At 38.9% G+C, this 18,644-nt stretch overlaps 1 protein-coding gene across 1 annotated transcript in view; it reads left to right on the forward strand.

Annotated features, from left to right (window-relative positions):
• Positions 1-18,644, forward strand: part of TMEFF1 (transmembrane protein with EGF like and two follistatin like domains 1) — a 94,852-nt gene that overhangs the window by 70,443 nt on the left and 5,765 nt on the right. The window contains exon 8 of the mRNA XM_007968572.3: positions 7,529-7,652. Coding sequence (XP_007966763.1) covers positions 7,529-7,652 — 124 coding nt within the window. The remainder of the gene's footprint in view (positions 1-7,528; positions 7,653-18,644) is intronic.

The raw sequence follows: 18,644 nt of genomic DNA on the forward strand, positions 1-18,644 counted from the left end.
CCATTTTGATTCAAAAATATGCTCATACAGCCTATAATCTAACCATACCACCCTTTTTATTATTATGAAGACATTCTCACTTTGTTCCTAAACTCCACCTTGTCCCAAACCCCACCCCATCTTTGGTCTCATCCTTGAGCCTCATTAGTCTCTCCTCCTGCTGCTGGCTAGGGATACCTGAGATAGCGAGATATTGATATCATTTCCATTACTGGTGACTGTTTAGATATTTCGGTCCAGCCCTTTTGATATGCCCTTTTAAAAATGATTTTGACAGATATGCCTCATCAAAAGGAAAGACTGTGAGCTAAACGCTAAGATCAATGAAGGAAATCAGAGAATGTCATGGAGCTTGGTGGAGAGTCATGCAGAGGATGATTAGCAGGCTCCTAAGAGAGGAAGGTGCTGGGGAGCTGAGAGTGGAATGCTGGGCTGGAAGTGACAGTGGTGAGCACATCAGGGGAAGAGGGAAGGAAGGGAATCTAGGAAGTAATGTGGTCTTGGTACATCAGGAAGATGAAAGGACTATTTTCTAAGGGAGTAGTTGAGGTAGATGAACTTATTCGTGTTAGAAGGGGTGTTTCTCTGAGCACAGTGGGCAGGCTAGGAAAGGAGGAATCAGGGCTGGTATGGAGGACAGTGGGGTTTAGAATTGGGAGCGTGGGAGGCATTGGAGTGTGGGCAGTAGTTTACATAGCGGAAGATAATTCTTTAATGGAGTCCGAGCAGACTGTGGTTAGGGAAGGATGTGTGGAGGGATATGTTAGTGATGAAGGCTGGGGGGTGCAGGGTAGTATAGGGGAAGCAAGACAGAATATTTTGAATTTTTTAACTGTAGAGATTTATAGAAATAATGAGCCCTAGGGTTACTGATGCAGTGTTGATATAGTTGTGACCTCGGCAGTTTACCTTCCAGGTATGTGTCTCCATTGCTGATAGCAACTCCTCATGCTTTATTTTGCTTGTACACTGTTGGACCAGGACGGATAGCCAGTGGAGCAAGCCTTTGCAGATAAGCCATCTGGTACTGGGTTTTTTCATAACATCATCCCTTAGAACCACAACTATCCTTTGTATTTGAAAGCACTGCAGCTGGTGGCGGATTTGTTTCTGAATGCCTCTGTGGGTGAAAGGAGCCAGTTGGTGACGAAGTATACTTTTTGTATTGTACATACACACCACACACACACACACACACACACACACACACACACACACTGTTCAGAGACTAGCAGTTGCAGTTGTTGTTCATGGAGCCTGTCACCACTTGACTAAGGGCTTGTTTAGGCAGGATCATTCTGTGCTCAGTTCTTACTGTGTGCAGGTGATGTCTCTGCTGTTGTTTCTGAAACCATGTTATGTTACATCTTTTGAGCCTTTTTGTTTTTCCTTTTTGAAGTTGGCTAATTTACTTGGCCTGGAGAGCAGGTGCTTGGCCATTCTGCTTTTTATCTGTTTCCTACACATCTCCTAGGATAGCTTGGAGAAATAATACTGTAATGGCTAAGAGCTTGCTCTCTGGAGTCAGACTTGGTCTGTGCCTACTAGCTGTGTGTCTTGATTTCTCTGAGCCTCATTGATCACATCTGTAATTAGGGACAGTAATAGCTACTACCTAAGATCACTATGAATATTAAACACTGTGTTACTGAGTTCATTGTCAGTGTTATTATGGTTATTTTTAAAACTTTTGTTTCCTAGTTTCATGTTCAGTAACCTGGCTGTGCTCAACAGTCTCACCATTGGTGAGTTAGTTATCTATCTTGCCATTTAATATTATTGTTCATAAGTGACATCAGTAGGATATTCTTTCACTTAATAGTTATTAATCAAGTGCCCTACTATGTGCCAGGTGCTTTCACATATTTGTGTTATTTAGTCCTCATAACAACCAAGTTTATCCTCATTTTGCAGATGAAGAAGCTGAAACTGCAAGAGTTTTGCCCATATAGAATGGCAGAACAGCGACTGGAATTCAGACTTTCTGGCCCTAAATGCTGCTACTTCCCTTTGTACCATGATTCCAGAATTCTTTTCTGCCTCCTTGCTTTCTTAATTACCTTCATATATTTAATCCCCTCTGAGCTATTACCTTGGTGAACCTTAATACTTCTTCTCGAGCCTGGATCTTTTTCCAAGCACTGGTTTCACATATTCAGTTGCCTTGTACTTACATGTTTGTTTTGCCATTGCTTCAAACTTGTGGAACTACCATAGTGCCTGGAACATAACAGATGCTTAAAAAATACTTTTTGAATCACTGGAGATCTAAACTTGACCTCAGCTTACTACATTCTCTCTACAGAACCCCCATCGTTAGGCTCACATTTGGAGTCATTTTTACATAATTCTGTATTACAAGCATCTTCAATAAAGAGAACAGTTTTGTTCTACTGAACACTTAAATGTACAGGGGTTAGTACTGGGTACCACTCTTCAAGATAGTTGTAAATTGTTGGAATAGGAATGGGACTGGGAAAATCTGAGCTTAAAAGTAAAAGATTGGTTAATAGAGGGGAGAGGGTAAACAGATGTGGGGAAGTCTGCATCAAGTTGAAGCGAGATTTCATTCAACATAAAGAAAATCTGATGGTATTAGAATGAACCGTATTACGAGTTTTGGAAGTGTTCAAGTAGACCTAGGCTCTGAGGGTTATAAAACTAAAGATACTCCTTTATCAAACTAGATGGCCTCCAAGGACCCTTCCAGATCTGAGTTTCTGAGCTCATTCACTTTCCAAAATATCTTCAAACCATTTTTATTTTTTCTGTGTGTCTAGTGTCTACTCCTACTGCTGAGATTTAGCTTAGCTTTTTATTGCCACAAGTTTGGATTATGTACTAACCTTCTTTATTTTTTTGAGACACAGTCTGGCTCTGTCACCTAGGCTGGAGTGCAGTGGTGCGATCTCAGCTCACTGCAACCTCCACCTTCTGGGTTCAAGCGATTCTTGTGCCTTAGCCTCCCGAGTAACTTAGGTTACAGGTGTGTACCACCATTCCCAGTTAATGGATTATGTATTAACCTTTTAATTGGTCACCTGATAGATGTATCAGGTGATATATATACAATATATATGTATAATATATATAATATACATACATATGTATAGATGATATATATGTGTATAATATATATCATATATATATTATACATATATATATATATATATAATCTTCCTAGTTCCCTTGCCCCATTATCTTGTATGCTGGTATCCAATTATTTTAATATCTTTATTGAGATACCATTTACATGCCATTAAGTTCGCCTGTTTATAAAGTGTGCAATTCAGTGGTTTTTAGTATATTTACAGAGTTGTAAAAGTGTTATCATAATCTAATTTTAGAACATTTCCTTCACCCCTAAAAGAATTTCCACACCCATTATTAGTCAGTCACTCCCCGTTCACTTAACCACCAGCTCTAGGCAACTATCTCAACTAATTTTCATGTAAAACCCGGCTTTCCTTGTGCTGTCTTCAAAAGACCTTTAGTGTCTTCCTTGTCCATATGATGAAGAAAACATGTCTTACCTAGAATTCAAATTTTTCCATAATCTAGTTTCAGCCTACTTTTCCAACTTTGACATATACCCTTCCCCAGTCTGAATGTATCATACTCTACCTAGGTTGCTACTCTTTGTTCTTAAGAATGCCATGTGCATTATAGCTTCCCTTTGGCTTCCACCGTTCCTCTGTCTAATCTATTTATGCTTTGAGTCTTAACTTGAGTCCTACCCTATCAATAAATCCTTTAGCCTCCAGTGAGTTCTCCTTCAATTTGAACTTCCATAGCACCTAGTGTTATAAAACCATCTTTTGCCGTTTAATTGTAAACTGCCACATGGGACCCCTTCCCTTATGTTATTCAGTTTTTCATGTGTATATGCTGATTTTCTGAATTGACTTTAAGCTTCTTGAGGGCAAGGACCATGCATGCCTTTTTTTTTTTTTTTTTTTTTTTTTTAATATCCTCTGTAGCTTAGCTGAGCATGTAGCTATGCCCAGAAATAGTATGTATGTTTAATGGGATGAATAAAGTTGGCATTGAGCGGAATATTAGACTCTGTGAATTTGGATGTTGGCAGAAGTTTCAAAGCCTTATTAGACATGTTCATGTTTTATATAGCTTCACTTTGCCTACAGCTTGATACCACATTCTTTCATTAATTCATCCAGTGTATGTTTATTGGTGCCATACTTTTCCTATTAATTTCTCAAAACTTTGTTTTTAATTTAGTTAACTTTCTCTGACTGCTTTCACCTAGCTGAGTTCTCTGATAGCTCTCAGCTCTGCGTTATTCTTGAAACTCCTTGCTGTTTAAAGAACTTCCTTATGGTACATTAGTACATTACCATAGCCTCTACAGACCTGCACAGTCCTATTACTAGGACTCTATCCTTATAGGACTTTATTATCATAGGTTGGTGCATAACCTTATTCTCTATAGTCCCGTTGTTATACCCTTTCATGGCCATGTTCTGAGAAATGCTATGGGAGATGACCGCTTTCCTCAGTTCACTTATGGTCTGATGGGGAATGTAGAGTGGCATTTTTAGTTTAAAACTGTAGCAAGAAAAGTATATTTGATTTCAGTTATTTGGTTTCTGATAAACTATTTCTCATCAAAGCTAAATTACTTTAGGAAAGTCTTCTGCTTGGATCACAAGTATTAATAAATAAAAGATATGATAATTAAGTTTTGACCTCTGTTAGAAAACGCAGGATAGGACTACTACAGACAGTCTAGTTCATGAAGGGATTCAAGATAGAAACCTTTATTGGATAATAATTTTGTCAATGGAAAACAACAAAGATACAATTTATAACTGTTTTTTTCTCCCTTTACCAGGAGAAAATTAGAATTTATTCATTTAACAAACATTTGTTGAGCACGAAATAATACTTGGTAATACTTATTTGTTAAGTACTTATTGTTTGCCAGGCATTGTTCTAAGTTCTGTAAACACTTACATATTTAATACACTAAATATATTATCTCATTTAGGCCTCAAAACAACCCTACAAGAAGTAGACGTCATTGTCATCTTCATTTCTCAGATTAAGAAACTGAGGGCCAGAAATAGTTAAGTAACTGCCTTTAGGTCACACAGCTAGAGAGTGTTGTAACCAGGATTCAAACCTAGGCAGTCTGACTCTAGAGCTGTGTTCTTAGCCATTATATGTACTACATTCTAAGTGTTAGGAGTTATACAGAAATGAATAACCCAAGCAGCCAGATTATTAAGGAGCTCACAGTCTTATAGTATAGGCTGACTTAAAAAACCCAAATAGCAATAAAACAGGCAGTACTGTGAGTGTTATAATAGAAGAGTAAGTGCTCAGGATCATAGCAACCCAGAAGAGGGCTTGATTTCTTTTGCCATGGCAGAATCATAGTCTGGGAGCTGGAGGAGACCTTATAAGCCCGTTGACGACAGGATATGTTTTCATTTTTGTATTCCCAGCACCTAGCAGAGTGCCCAGCATATACAAGGTGATCGGTAGATGATAAATTAGTGATCTGTTTTGCACTTTCCATTATGATAGCTACTAGGCTCATGTTGCTATTGAGCACTTGAAATGTGGCTAGTCAGAATTTAGATCTTTTGTGGGTATAAAATATCAGAATTTGGAGACTTATTTTAAAAAGTAAGAATATTTCCATTTTTAATATTGGTAATATGTGAAAATGTTATTTATTGGCTATACTGGATTACATTATATGATTAAAATTAATTTACTTGTTTCTATTTACTTTTTAAAATCTGGGCTACTAGAAAATGTAAAATTACATATGTGTGTTGTACTATACCTGTGTTGGGTAGTGCTGGTCTCATTCAGCTCCCTCAGAAAGAATAAGTGATTTGAACAAGGTCACAAAGCAGTAAAGACATTTTTTAAATTGAGAATTTGTATGTTAGATTCCCTGACTTTTAGATCTGTTCTCTTTCTAGGCATAAATTAAATTAGCACAATGTAAATATCTATACTTTGAGGAAAAATAATATCATTTTGGTCTTGTTTCTCTCTGCTTTAGTTCCACTATCACTGACCTCAATAATCATTAAGGTTTTTTTCTGTCTATATGTAAATTTTTATCCTCAGACAATCTGTATTTTTGGTTCTCAGGGTTTTTTTTACGCTTGACACCTCTATTCTCACTTCTCCCTTGATCTTCCTCTTAATCTTCCCCATACATATACATACAACTCACTATTTCATTCCTTTTTAATTTGTTTCCATTAACATTAAAAAAATTTTATTAGCACCTTTTATTTGTATTTTGGGGAGATAGGCCCTGTGATGTTACGTGATGTACTGTTTAAATAGCTGGTTGTTTTGGTGGTATTTTACTTGCGTTTGTTATCTCCTTTAATCCTCTCAAAACTGCATGAAGTATAGGTCCTATTATTCTAAGTTTACAGTTATGAAGTCTCAGGTTTAAGAGGGTAGTATGCTGAAGGTATGGCTGTAGTGCACAGAATCTGTTAGCTAGAACTGTGTAAGACAGAAATGGCAGGAAGCCTGGGGATTTTCCTGCACATGGACAGGCCTGTAAATATTGGGGAATTCTGGGTCCTTCGAGCTTAGGATTAATGTATTGGTGCATATACCAAAAAAAGTATAAAAATTCATTCCCAAATTTATTTGTGTATGTGTGTGTGCATATGTGAGTATGTGATGTATATATGGAGAATGACTGAATGAGTGAATGAATCTGATTGATTTTGAAGACCAAGTTCCTATGTTTTCATCTTTCCTGACCCGTTCCATCTCTCCTTCCTGACTCTCTTCCTTTTCTTCACTTCAGTTCTGTTCAAATCATTATACTTAAGTCTGAGCAGATGTTCATCAACATGTTGATAGTGTTTTATTTTTGGAGAGCGAGATCTCAGGTTATTTTGAATTTCTTTTTTAACCTCTATATTATTTGAATTTTTAAAATAATGACCATATACTAAGAAAAACTATATGAAAAGAGCAGCAAAGCTATTTTCACTTGGAAAAAAATGAATATGCTTGATAATTTTCATTCCAAAAATAAACCTTTCACCCTAAAATTCCAGAATCCCATAACTTGCTCTCTGTCATTCAGTGTTCTTTGGCCTCAATTTCATATCCCTCAAATAGATGATTAAGTTCATTCCCCAAAAGCCATTTCTGTGTACACCATCTCTCTGTCACAGAGGTGAACTTTCTTCTAGAGCTAGCATGTTTTTCTTTAGCAAAAGTGTTTAGTTTTCTTTGCCAGATTGTTTTTAAACAACAGTAACTCTTAGCGGTCACATTCTGCAAGTATTTTTAAATGCTTTGAATCTAAAGTTTACCGCTGTGTTTATGGCATAATAGGAATTAGAAGAGACCCTGGATCTTATCTAACCCCTTATCTGATAAATTTTCTTTTCAAATTGCCAGTAGGTGGTTGACAGCAGGTGAATTCATTTGCTGTTTCAGAACATTTGAAAAGTCCTTATTTTTCAGCTTGCGTTTCATTGTTGAACGATCTGGTTTATGTTCTTTTAAGATGCTAGTGATCAAAGAGAAGATGTTTATATTGGAAACCACATGCCTTGCCCTGAAAACCTCAATGGTTACTGTATCCATGGAAAATGTGAATTCATCTATTCTACTCAGAAGGCTTCTTGTAGGTAAGTCAGTGCTTCCAGATCAGTGGTGAGCATTTTTTTTCATCAGTGGTTGTTGCTCTATAGAAGGGAATGAAATGTAGGCTAAATATTACCAAAAAGTAGTGTTTATTTGCAGTAGACAAGTAAAAAAATAAATCAGCAGCATCATTTGGAAAACTGGCAAGTAATATGCAGAAAACAAAAAACAATTTTTTAAAGGGCTTTGAGATTATGGGCAAATTTAAAATATAATACTATGCATTTTTAATATAAAAAATAAATGTGCCATATTCCAACACTATTTTGGTTTTTAGGCAATCTGTCACAAGGTGGTTGAGGGACTAAAGACTGTATTAAGAACAGAGAACATGTAACTCAAATAAAATAGGTGCTAAAGTAGATTTCTAAAAATAAGGGGATGGGGATGAAGAACCAGGTGTGAATTGAGAGATGAAAATGGAAAGGGCGTAAATCCTCAACTCCCTGATTCCAGAGAGGTTATGTAACTTGTTCAAGGTCAACAGCAAGTTAGAAATAGAGCTGGGAAAAAACTAAGTCTCAGACTTTCCAATACCCTACCTAATGATCTTGGTGTTTTTTGCTGCTCTTGCCTGTCTATGGATACACTTTTTTGCTGCTGCTGCTAGGAGCTCATCATCTACTTGATGTTGGTCTAGTTGGCCAGGTGATGTTTCTATAGACAAGGGGACATTGCTGTCATTTTGCTTACCCTTGCCTCCTAGAGTTTGACCAGATCCTTTTTTTCCTTTCTTAGTCAAAATATCAAAACATGGAGAAATAGTATACTTTTCCTTTGTTTGGTCCACCTAGAAGCCGGTGAATCTTTCCAAAAAATAAGAGGAAGCAATTGGAAATCCAGTATCTTGGGTCCTTCTACTTCTTTAACTCCCTGCTCCTGATTTTTTTCCCCGGCCTTTCTCCTGCTTAAAAAACAAGAAACAAAACAAAACATTGTAAACTGTTAATGGTTGAATAGTTCTTTGTTAAGACATTTGCTTTTTCCTGATTGAAAGTTCTCCTTGTCTTTGAAGAACCCTAACCTCCTCTTCTTTTTCTGTGAACATTTAAAAAATCCAGCTGTATGAATGATAACAGGCCAGGTTTTTTTTTTTTTTTTTTTTGAGACAGAGTCTTGCTCTGTTGCCCAGACTAGAGTGCAGTGGTGCGATCTTGACTCACTGCAACCTCAGCCTCCCAGGTTCAAGCGATTCTCCTGCCTCAGCCTCCTGAGTAGCTGGAACTACAGGCACGTGCCACCATGCTTGGCTAATTTTTTGTTTTTTGTTTTTTTGAGATGGAGTCTTGCTCTGTCGCCAGGCTGGAGTGCAGTGGTGCAATCTCGGCTCACTGCAACCTCCGCTCTTGGGTTCAAGTGATTCTCCTGCCTCAGCCTCCTGAGTAGCTGGGACTACAGGCATGTGCCACCATGCCCAGCTAATTTTGTATTTTTAGTAGAGATAGGGTTTCACTATGTTGGTCAGGATGGTCTCGATCTCTTGACCTCATGATCCGCCCGCCTTGGCCTCCCAAAGTGGGATTACAGGCGTGAGCCACCGTGCCCAGCCTAATTTTTAGTAGAGACAGGGTTTCTCTGTGTTGCCCAGGCTGGTCTTGAACTCTTGAGCTCATTCAGTCTGCCTGCCTCAGATTCCCAAAGTGCTGGGATTACAGACGTAAGCCACTGCTCCTGGCCCAAGCCAGTTTAAAAACGAAATCTTACAGCGGGCTCTTCATGTTCGTCCTACAGTGGCATGGATAGCTTGATAGAGGTTTGGATCTTGTCCTCTTAGGATGGTGCATCTTTCAAGATACTTAAATGAAGGATGAGAGAGAGGATCATGTTCTGGTAATGATGTGATACCAGGTCATTTTCTAGTATTTTACTAACTGAAAGTAAGAGGATTGAATGGTGTACAGGTTAAAGGCTTTGGAATTGGATACACTGACTTGGTCAATTATTGTCTGTGTGTTCTTTGGAAGTTACATAAAATATCTAAGCCTCATTTTCATTTTTCTTAAAGTAGAATAGTAATAGTACCTATCTCATGTTGTTAAAATTAAGCGAGATAATATATGTAAAGTGCTTAGCCTAATACCTGGTATGTAGTATGTACTTAGTGAATAGCAGTTGATATTATTAGACTGTAAGCCCATTAGGGGCTCTTTGTTTTGTTAACCAGTATTTTCCCTGTGCCTAGTGTAGGACCTAGCCCAGTAGGAACTCAGTAAATATTTTTGAATGACATGTGATGATGATAAATTTTTAAGAGGAGTATCGGCTGGGCGCGATGGCTCACGCCTGTAACTTTGGGAGGCCGAGGCAGGCGGATCACAAGGTCAGGAGATCGAGACCACGGTGAAACTCCATCTCTACTAAAAATACAAAAAATTAGCCGGGTGCAGTGGTGGGCGCCTGTAGTCCCAACTACTCAGGAGGCTGAGGCAGGAGAATGGCGTGAAGCTTGCAGTGAGCTGCGATCATGCCACTGCACTCCAGCCTGGGGGACAGAGAGAGACACTGTCTCAAAAAAAAAAAAAAAAAAAAAAAAAAAAAAAAAAAAAAAAGGAATATCTTAAATGCCAAAGAATCTCTTTTCTGCACAATTGTAACTCCTTAAAAGCAGTTGATCTTTTTCTTTTGTCTGAGTCTATGCAATGTCTATAGGAATCAGGCCATGATATTTGTACTTCTGCTAGTAGGTAAGTGTGTGTGTGTAGCAGTAAACAAGTAAGGATAAACAGCTTTTAGCTATAGTCCTGTTATTAGGTTAAAATCTTCTAGCATTATGGTACCATTGATTTTTTGTTTTGTTTTGTTTTTGTTTTGAGATGGAGTCTTGCTCTGTTGCCCAGGCTGGAGTGCAGTGGTGCAATCTTGACTCACTGCAACCTCTACCTCCCTCCCAGGTTCAAGCAATTCTCCTGCCTCAGCCTCCCAAGTAGCTGAGATTATAGGCATGTGCCACCATGCCTGGCTAATTTTTCTATTTTTAGTAGAGACAGGGTTTTGCCATGTTGGCCAGGCTAGTCTCGAACTCCTGACCTTGGGTAATCCACCTGCCTTCGCCTCCCAAAGTGCTGGGATTACAGGCGTGAGCCACCGCACCTGGCCTGATTTGTTTTTTTATTGATTGATTGATTGATTGATGCATTAATGCCAAATTCTCCCTGATATTGGGGTGTCAAATTCAACTATGACAGAGATCCAGGGATCTTGCCTTTAAAAACCATACAACCTGGTAGAAGAGACTGACAAGTAATTATAATATGAAAAATGCTGTCATACACAGGTATACATGAGGTGATTTGGGACTTCAGAAAAGGCATGTCAGCCTGAAGATGGGTGGGGGACATTGTTGGAGGAAGAGTCAGATCTTATAGGAACATTTGGCCTATCCCAGGAGCTTGGCTTTTATTTTAAAGGCAGTGAGACACCATTAGAGGATTTTAAGTAGCAATGCTGCGATCAAATCTGAAAGTCACTCTGGTGACATTGTGGAAAGTAGATTAGAAAATTTAGGAGACTTAGTAAGAAGTAAGGGCCTGAATTAAGTATGAAGGAGTTGTTGTGAGGCTGATAAAATAAATGGATTGCAGAGAAATCATTAGGTGGTTGAACTCATAGATGTTGGTGACCGACCTGTTAGGTTGGATATGAGCACGAGAACCTGGGGGTTGGTGGAGGTTAGTGGGATGAAGAGTCAGGAGAGTCTCCTGGGTTTCTGGCTAACACAAGATTGAGTGGGAAATGCATTGGGAAGAGGGAGAAGGTTTGAGGGGAAATGATATATTCAGTTTGACGTGCTTGGTCTAAGATGACTGTGGGATATCCGCTTACAGATGTCTGGTGGGCTGCTGGATATATTTTAGTTTTGGAACTGATGAGAGAGATGTGATTGAAGACATACATTTGAGAATCATTCCCTCTCTACCATATCCATTTTACTTTCTACCTAGCAATTCTTCTATCCCACTAGCCCTCCCGTTTATTGATCCTATCACCTTTTCAGTGTCCCTCACACCCTGGATATTCTCTTCCCCTCCCTCGTTAGTGTAAATTCCATGGCCAGTCATTGTAGTTCCCTTTGCATTTGAATCCCTCTTTCCTCTGTTGCTTCATCATACTCACTTGCCAAAACTGTAGTCCTGGTTCCTCCCAACTCTCCACCTACTGCATACCTATACGTGCAGCTGATCGTGGCTGTCGGTGAAAAGCATACCACCAGGTTAACTAGTCTCATTGACATATCTATAGGTCTCTAGGTGAGTCCTTTATGCTGTGCCGGCAGTCATTCTACACCTGCAGTTTATGCATTCTCCTCCTCTCCTATAGGATTTCTTTGTACCTTCTCCTCTTTCCTCAGATTAGCCGTACCTCCTCTCTCATCCTCACTCTTGGCTGTTGATCTTCTTTCCAAGTTTACTGAGAAAATGGAAGTAATATGAGAACTTGCACACACTTTCACTATCACATACCAGCAATCCTCTCCCTTTTTCTCTGTCATAGAACTTGGTATCAGTATATCTCATATATATTGATAAACTTTTATTTTTTCCATCTTGGAAAAAACTGCTCATTCTCATTCCCATCAGTTACTGTCCTGTTCGTTTCCTTTCCTTCATAGAACTCGAAAGAGTTGCCTAAAGTCTGTCTCCAGTTCCTCACTTCCCATTTCTCTTGAACTCACCCCAACAAGCTTTTGTCCCTAACACTCCACTGGGACTGTTCTCATTTCTAAATTCAGTGGTCAGTACTTAGTCTCAAATTACTTTTGGATGATCAGTAGCATTTGACACAGTTGATCACCCCCTCATGTGTGATATGCATTCTTCACTTGGTGTCAAGAATTATACTGTCTGTTGTTTTTTTCCTGATTTGCTGGACATTCCAGTTTTCTTGGCTGCTTCCCTCTTTGCTCCCTGACCTCTCAATGTAGTAGTGTACTTGGGTTTAGTCCTAGTCCTCTTCCCTTAGAGATTCTGTCCAGTCTCAGGGCTTTCCATGACATATGCTAATAACTCCTAATTTACATAAATCCCAGACTTCTCTGCCGAATTTGAAACTCGTAGATCCATCTGCCTCCTTTACATTTCCACATGGATGTCTGACACCTCAATCTCAACAGGACTAAAGCCGATCTCCTGATCTGTTCTCCCTCCCTAAACCTGCTTTACCTGCCACCTTCTTCATCTCAGTTGATTCCAACTCCATCTTTTCAGTTGCTCAGACGAAACACCCTCTGATGTATCTCTGTCTTCTCTTTCTTATCCAATCAGCTGGGAATTCTGTTTCAGAATATCTCCAAAATTTGATTACTTCTCACCATTGCCAGTGCTATTCCTAGTGCAGGCCAATATTTCCCTGGAGTTTTTGCAACAGCCTCCGTGATTGTATTCTATAGTCCATAATCAAAACAGCAGACAGAGTGAGTGTCCCCGCCTTTTTTCTTTTTCCCTTTTTTGAGACAGGGTCTCACTCTGTTGCCCAGGCTGGAGTGCAGTGGTGTGATCTCAGGTCACTGTAGCCTCTGCCTCCTGGGTTGAAGCGATTCTCATGCCTCAGCCTCCTGAGTAGCTGGGATTACAGGCGTGCGCCACCACACCTGGCTATTTTTTGTATTTTTAGTAGAGACAGGGTTTCACCACATTGGCCAGGCTGATTTTTGCATGTTTTAATAGAGACGGTTTCGTCATTTTGCCCGGGCTGGTCTTGAACTCCTGACCTCAGGTGATCCACCTGCCTTGGTCTCCCAAAGTGCAGAGTGAGCCTTTTAAAATAAAAGCCAGTTCATATCATTCCTCTGCTAAAACCCTTCCAGCGGTTCCTTCATCTCACTCAGTGCAGAAGGCCCTACTTAGTTTTGTTTCTTCACCTCTCTGTCTGGCTCTCCTCCCCCTCACCCCCTTTTCTCCAGCCACACTTGCTGTTCTTGTGCATGCCATGCATGCGTGGGTGCTTCCACCTTAGGGCACTTGCACTGGCTCTTCCTTTGCTTGGTATACTGTCTTCCAGTTGTTTGCATGGCAGACTCCTCACCTCCTTCAAGTCTTTACTCATATGTCACTTTCTTTTTTTTTTTTTTTTTTCTTTGAGACAGAGTCTCGCTCTATCGCCCAGGCTGGAGTGCAGTGGCAGGAATTTGGCTCACTGCAAGCTCTGCCTCCCGGGTTCACGCCGTTCTCCTGCCTCAGCCTCCCGAGCAGCTGGGACTACAGGTGCCCGCCAGCACGCCCGGCTAATTTTTTGTATTTTTAGTCGAGACAGGGTTTCACTGTGTTAGTCAGGATGGTCTCGATCTCCTGACCTCGTGATCAGCCCGCCTCAGCCTCCCAAAGTGCTGGGATTACAGGCGTGAGCCACCGTGCCTGGCATATGTCAATTTCTTAACCTACCCGGACTGCCTTATTTAAAATTGCAACCCTCCCTTCCTGCAATTTTCCTGGCTCATACCTGGTGTTTGCAGTTTCCCTTAACACCCCACACCCCACATTCCCTATAGTATCTATCACCTTCTAACATAACCATTTAATTCACTTCCTTTGTTTATTGACACTGTTCTTCTGGTAGCTGGTAAGCAGGCCAGGGATCTTTATCGATTCTGTTCACTGATGCATCCCAAATGCTCACCACAGTAGGTGGCACATAGCAGGTGCTCAATAATTGTGGTAAATGAATGTGTGAATGAATTCACACATGAGACAGTGGGAGTGAATAGGATTGCCTGTGGAAGGTGTTTGGGATGAAAGTAGAAAGTGGAGGACTGAATCCCTGGATCTGCCTTTAATCAGTAACAGAAGAAGAAGTAATAACCTAGAAGTTAGTGCTCTAGGTATTAGGAGAGTGTATTAGTCTGTTTTTACACTGCTGATAAAGACATACCCAAGACTGGGCAATTTACAAAAGAAGGGATTTAATTGGACTTATAGTTCCACATGGCTGTGGAGGCCTCACAGTGATGGGGGAAGACAAGGAGGAGCAAGTCACATCTTACGTGGATGGCAGCAGGCAAAGAGAGAGCCTGTGCAGGGAAACTCCTGTTTTTAAAACCGTCAGATCTCACGAGACTCATTTACTATCACAAGAACAGTGCAGGAAAGACCTGCCCCCATAATTCAATCACCTCCCACTGGGTTCCTCCCACGATAATGGAAGTTGTGGGAGTTACCATTCAAGATGGGATTTGGGTTGGGCACAGCCAAACCATATCAGATAGTATAACCGAAAGTCAGTTGGAGAAAATAATACCCAGGGAGAACTGCAGCGATGATATATGGCATATTCATTCTTTTTGATACTCAGATTTTAATCTTTGGCTTAAGCCAAACCATTAGAGAGCTGCATATCTAGGACATTGTTACAGTTCCCTATGGAACTGCTTTTATTTTACTGAGCTTTGACTATTGTCCATTAGCTTATCATGAAGGACATTATTTTAAAAATCCCATGAGACTTCATTATATCATAGAATTTACTGCAGCTGTGTTGTTGAGGATACTGTTCTTTATGTTAGAAGGTGCCCTCTTTAAATGAGGACCAATGAGATTAAGTTCCCTTAAGTTTCATAACAGTAACAACCGTGCTTCTTTTGAACAACTTGTTTGATTACTGTGCTTCTTTTGAACAACTTATTTGTTTTTATTTTATGGAGATTGTATTTTGTGTCAACTGTCCTACTACTTTTCCCTCCCTCCCTGCCTTCCTTCCTTCCTTCTCCACAGAGTTGTGCAACCATCACCACAATCAATTTTAGTACATTTTCTTCTCCTCAAGAGGACACCTCATACCCTTTAGCTTTTACTCCCAAATCTTCTCATGCTCCCTAGCCCTAGGCATCCACTAATTTATTTTCTATCTCGATAGCCTTACCTATTCTGGATAGTTCATGTAAATTGAACCATATAGTATGGGGTCTCATGTGTCTAGCTGTTTTCACTTAGCGTAACATTTTCCAGGTTCATCCATGTCATAACGTATATCAGTACTTCATTCCTTTTTGTGGCCGAATACTGTTCTATTGTATGGATAAAACCACATGTTTTTAATCTACTCATCATCAATCAGTGAAAATTTAGGTTATTTCCTCTTTATGGTTATTATGAAAAATGCTGCTCTGAATGATCATTTGCAAGTTTTTGTGTGAACATGTTTTAATTTCACTTGGGTAAAGTTTAGTGGTAGAATTGCCGGGCCAAATGGTAACCCAGTGTTTAACATTTTGAGGAACTGCCAGACCGTTTTCCAAAGTGGCTGCACCATTTTACATGCCCTACAGTACCTTCGTCAACACTTGTAATTATCTGACTTTTTGATTTAGGCCATCTTAGTAACTATAAAAACTGGTATATATGATGGCTTTGATTTTTATTTCCATGATGGCTAATGATGTTGAGCATCTTTTCATGTGCTTATTGGCTATTTGTACATCTTCTCTGGAGAAATGTCAGTATACATCCTTTGCTGTTTTATTTTTTGGCTATGATAGAGTTGTATTAGTTCTTTATATGTTCTAGATATAAGTCCCTTATCAGATTTATGGAACTTACATTTTTTTTCCATTTTGTGGGTTGTCTTTTTACTTTCTTGATAATGTCCTTAAGTACAAAAGATTTTAATTTTGATTTAGTGCTATTTATCTTTTGTTGTTGTTGTTGTTGCTGCTTTTGCTTTTTGGTGTCATATCTAAGAAATTATTGCCTAATCTAAGGTGATAAAGATTTACTCCTATGTTTTATTCTCTTTTTAAAATTAAATGTATTTAAAAATTTACAAAATTATGTATATATATAATGTACATCATGTTTGGAAATATATTTACATTGTGAAATGTCTAATCAAGCTGATTAACATACGCATTACCTCACATCGTTACCACTTTTGTGGTGAGAGCACTTAGAATCCTCAGCATTTTCCAAGAATACACTACATTGTTAATTATAGTCACCATGTTGTACACTACATCTCTTGAACTTATTCCTCCCATCTAACTGAAATTTAGTATCCCCTGACCAACATGTCCTCAACCACCTCCTACCACCCCAGTTCCTGGTAACCACTGTTCTACTATACTTCTATGAGATCAACTATTTTAGGTTCCACATATGAGTGAGATCACTCAGTATTTCTCTTCTGTGCTTAGCTTATTTCACTTAATATAATGCTCTGCACGCCCATCCATGCAAATGATAGGATTTCCTTCTTTTTTATGGCTGAATAGCATTCCGTTTTGTATATATACCTCATTATTTTATCCATTTATTTGTTAATGGACACCTAGATTGAATCCATATCTTAGCTATTGTGATAATGCTGCAATAAACATAGGAGTGCAGATATTTCTTCAACATACTGATTTTATTTCCTTTAGTTATATACCCAGTAATGAGATTGCTGGATCATATGGTAGTTTTATTTTTAATTTTTTGAGGAACTCCCATACAGTTTTCCATAATAACTGTATCTTATGTTTTTTCTTCAGAGTTTTGTAGTTTTAGCTCTTACATTTAGATCTGTGATCCATTTTGAGGCAATTTTTGTGTGTGACACGAGGAAGAGGTCTAGCTTCATCCTTTCGCATGTGGCTATCCAGTTAGCACCATTTGTTGAAGAGACGATTCTTTCCCCATTGAGTTATCTTAGCACCCTTGTCAAAATCAGTTGACCATAGATGTGTGGGTTTATTTCTAGGCTCTCAATTCTCTTCCATGATCTATATACCTGCCCACTGCTTGTGTTTTGTTTGTTTGTTTGTTTGCTGGGAAGCATAGAGCCCAATGTGAAATGTACTGGGAAGTGTCTAGGAACCTCAGGGACTGGATTGGTAGACTTGTACTACCACTGGATTTCCCTGTTTCCCTCCTCTATCATTTCTTTTTTGTTGTTTTAATGTGTGCTTTGTGATAAGCTGCCTCAAATTCTTTTGTTAATGAGTTGTAGGACATTAATAAATACTATTTTTGTACTTCAAATGTTTTATTAATCAGTTCTAACTGAAGACTGGCTAATTTATACATTTCACTGCTGTCAGCTTAAAAATGTAAATTGTCTGTTAAGTGTCTTAAATATTTCTCCCTGTCAAATTATCATCAGCTGATGCAGTTCCCTTTTTATCTACTTTTAATTGGAATTCAGATAATTTCTAAGATTAGCACCTACAGCTTACCTCCTTGACTGCTTGACATTGTTTCTGTCATTAATAACTTATTTTCATCATACCCCTGCATCTTACATGTTTATATTTTATACACTGAAAAGTGTCTTGCATATAATTTGATGCTATATTCAGAGAACTGTAAATGTTTATACCTGTTTTTTCAATAGTCTAATTTTCAGGTACCTAGCCCTAAGGGATAACACTAACTATAGAAAGGTGCATATTCACCAAGATGTTTACCACATCTAATTTATAATTGTGAAAAATTGAAAATAACTGACATGTCTTAGAATTGGGAATAGATAAGCTAGCTATATTATAGTCACTGGATGGAGTATTTCTATTTTGAAATTTTATGTATCTATTTTGAAAAAAAATGCTAAGAAAGTAGATTTTAGGTGTTCTCACCACAAACATGATAACTATACAAGGTAACGCATATATTAATTAGCTTGATTTAGCCATCCCACAATGTCTGTACATTTCCAAATATCATGTTGTACATCAGCGGTCCCCAACCTTTTGTCACCAGGGACTAGTTTCATGGAAGACAGTTTTTCCATGGACTGGGGGTTAGGGGTGGGGGTGATGGTTTGGGGATAATTCAGGTGCATTACATTTATTGTGTACTTTGTTTCTATTATTATTACATGGTAATACATAATGAAATAATTATACAACTCACCATAATGTAGAATTGGTGGGAGCTCTGAGCTTGTTTTTCCTGCAATTAGACAGTCCCATCTGGGGGTGGTGGGAGACAGTGACAGATCATCAGGCATTAGATTCTCATAAGGAGCAGTCAACCTTGTGTGCGCAGTTCACAATAGGGTTTGTGCTC

The sequence above is a fragment of the Chlorocebus sabaeus genome, chromosome 12 (assembly GCF_047675955.1).
Source record: "Chlorocebus sabaeus isolate Y175 chromosome 12, mChlSab1.0.hap1, whole genome shotgun sequence".
Taxonomy (NCBI): domain Eukaryota; kingdom Metazoa; phylum Chordata; class Mammalia; order Primates; family Cercopithecidae; genus Chlorocebus; species Chlorocebus sabaeus.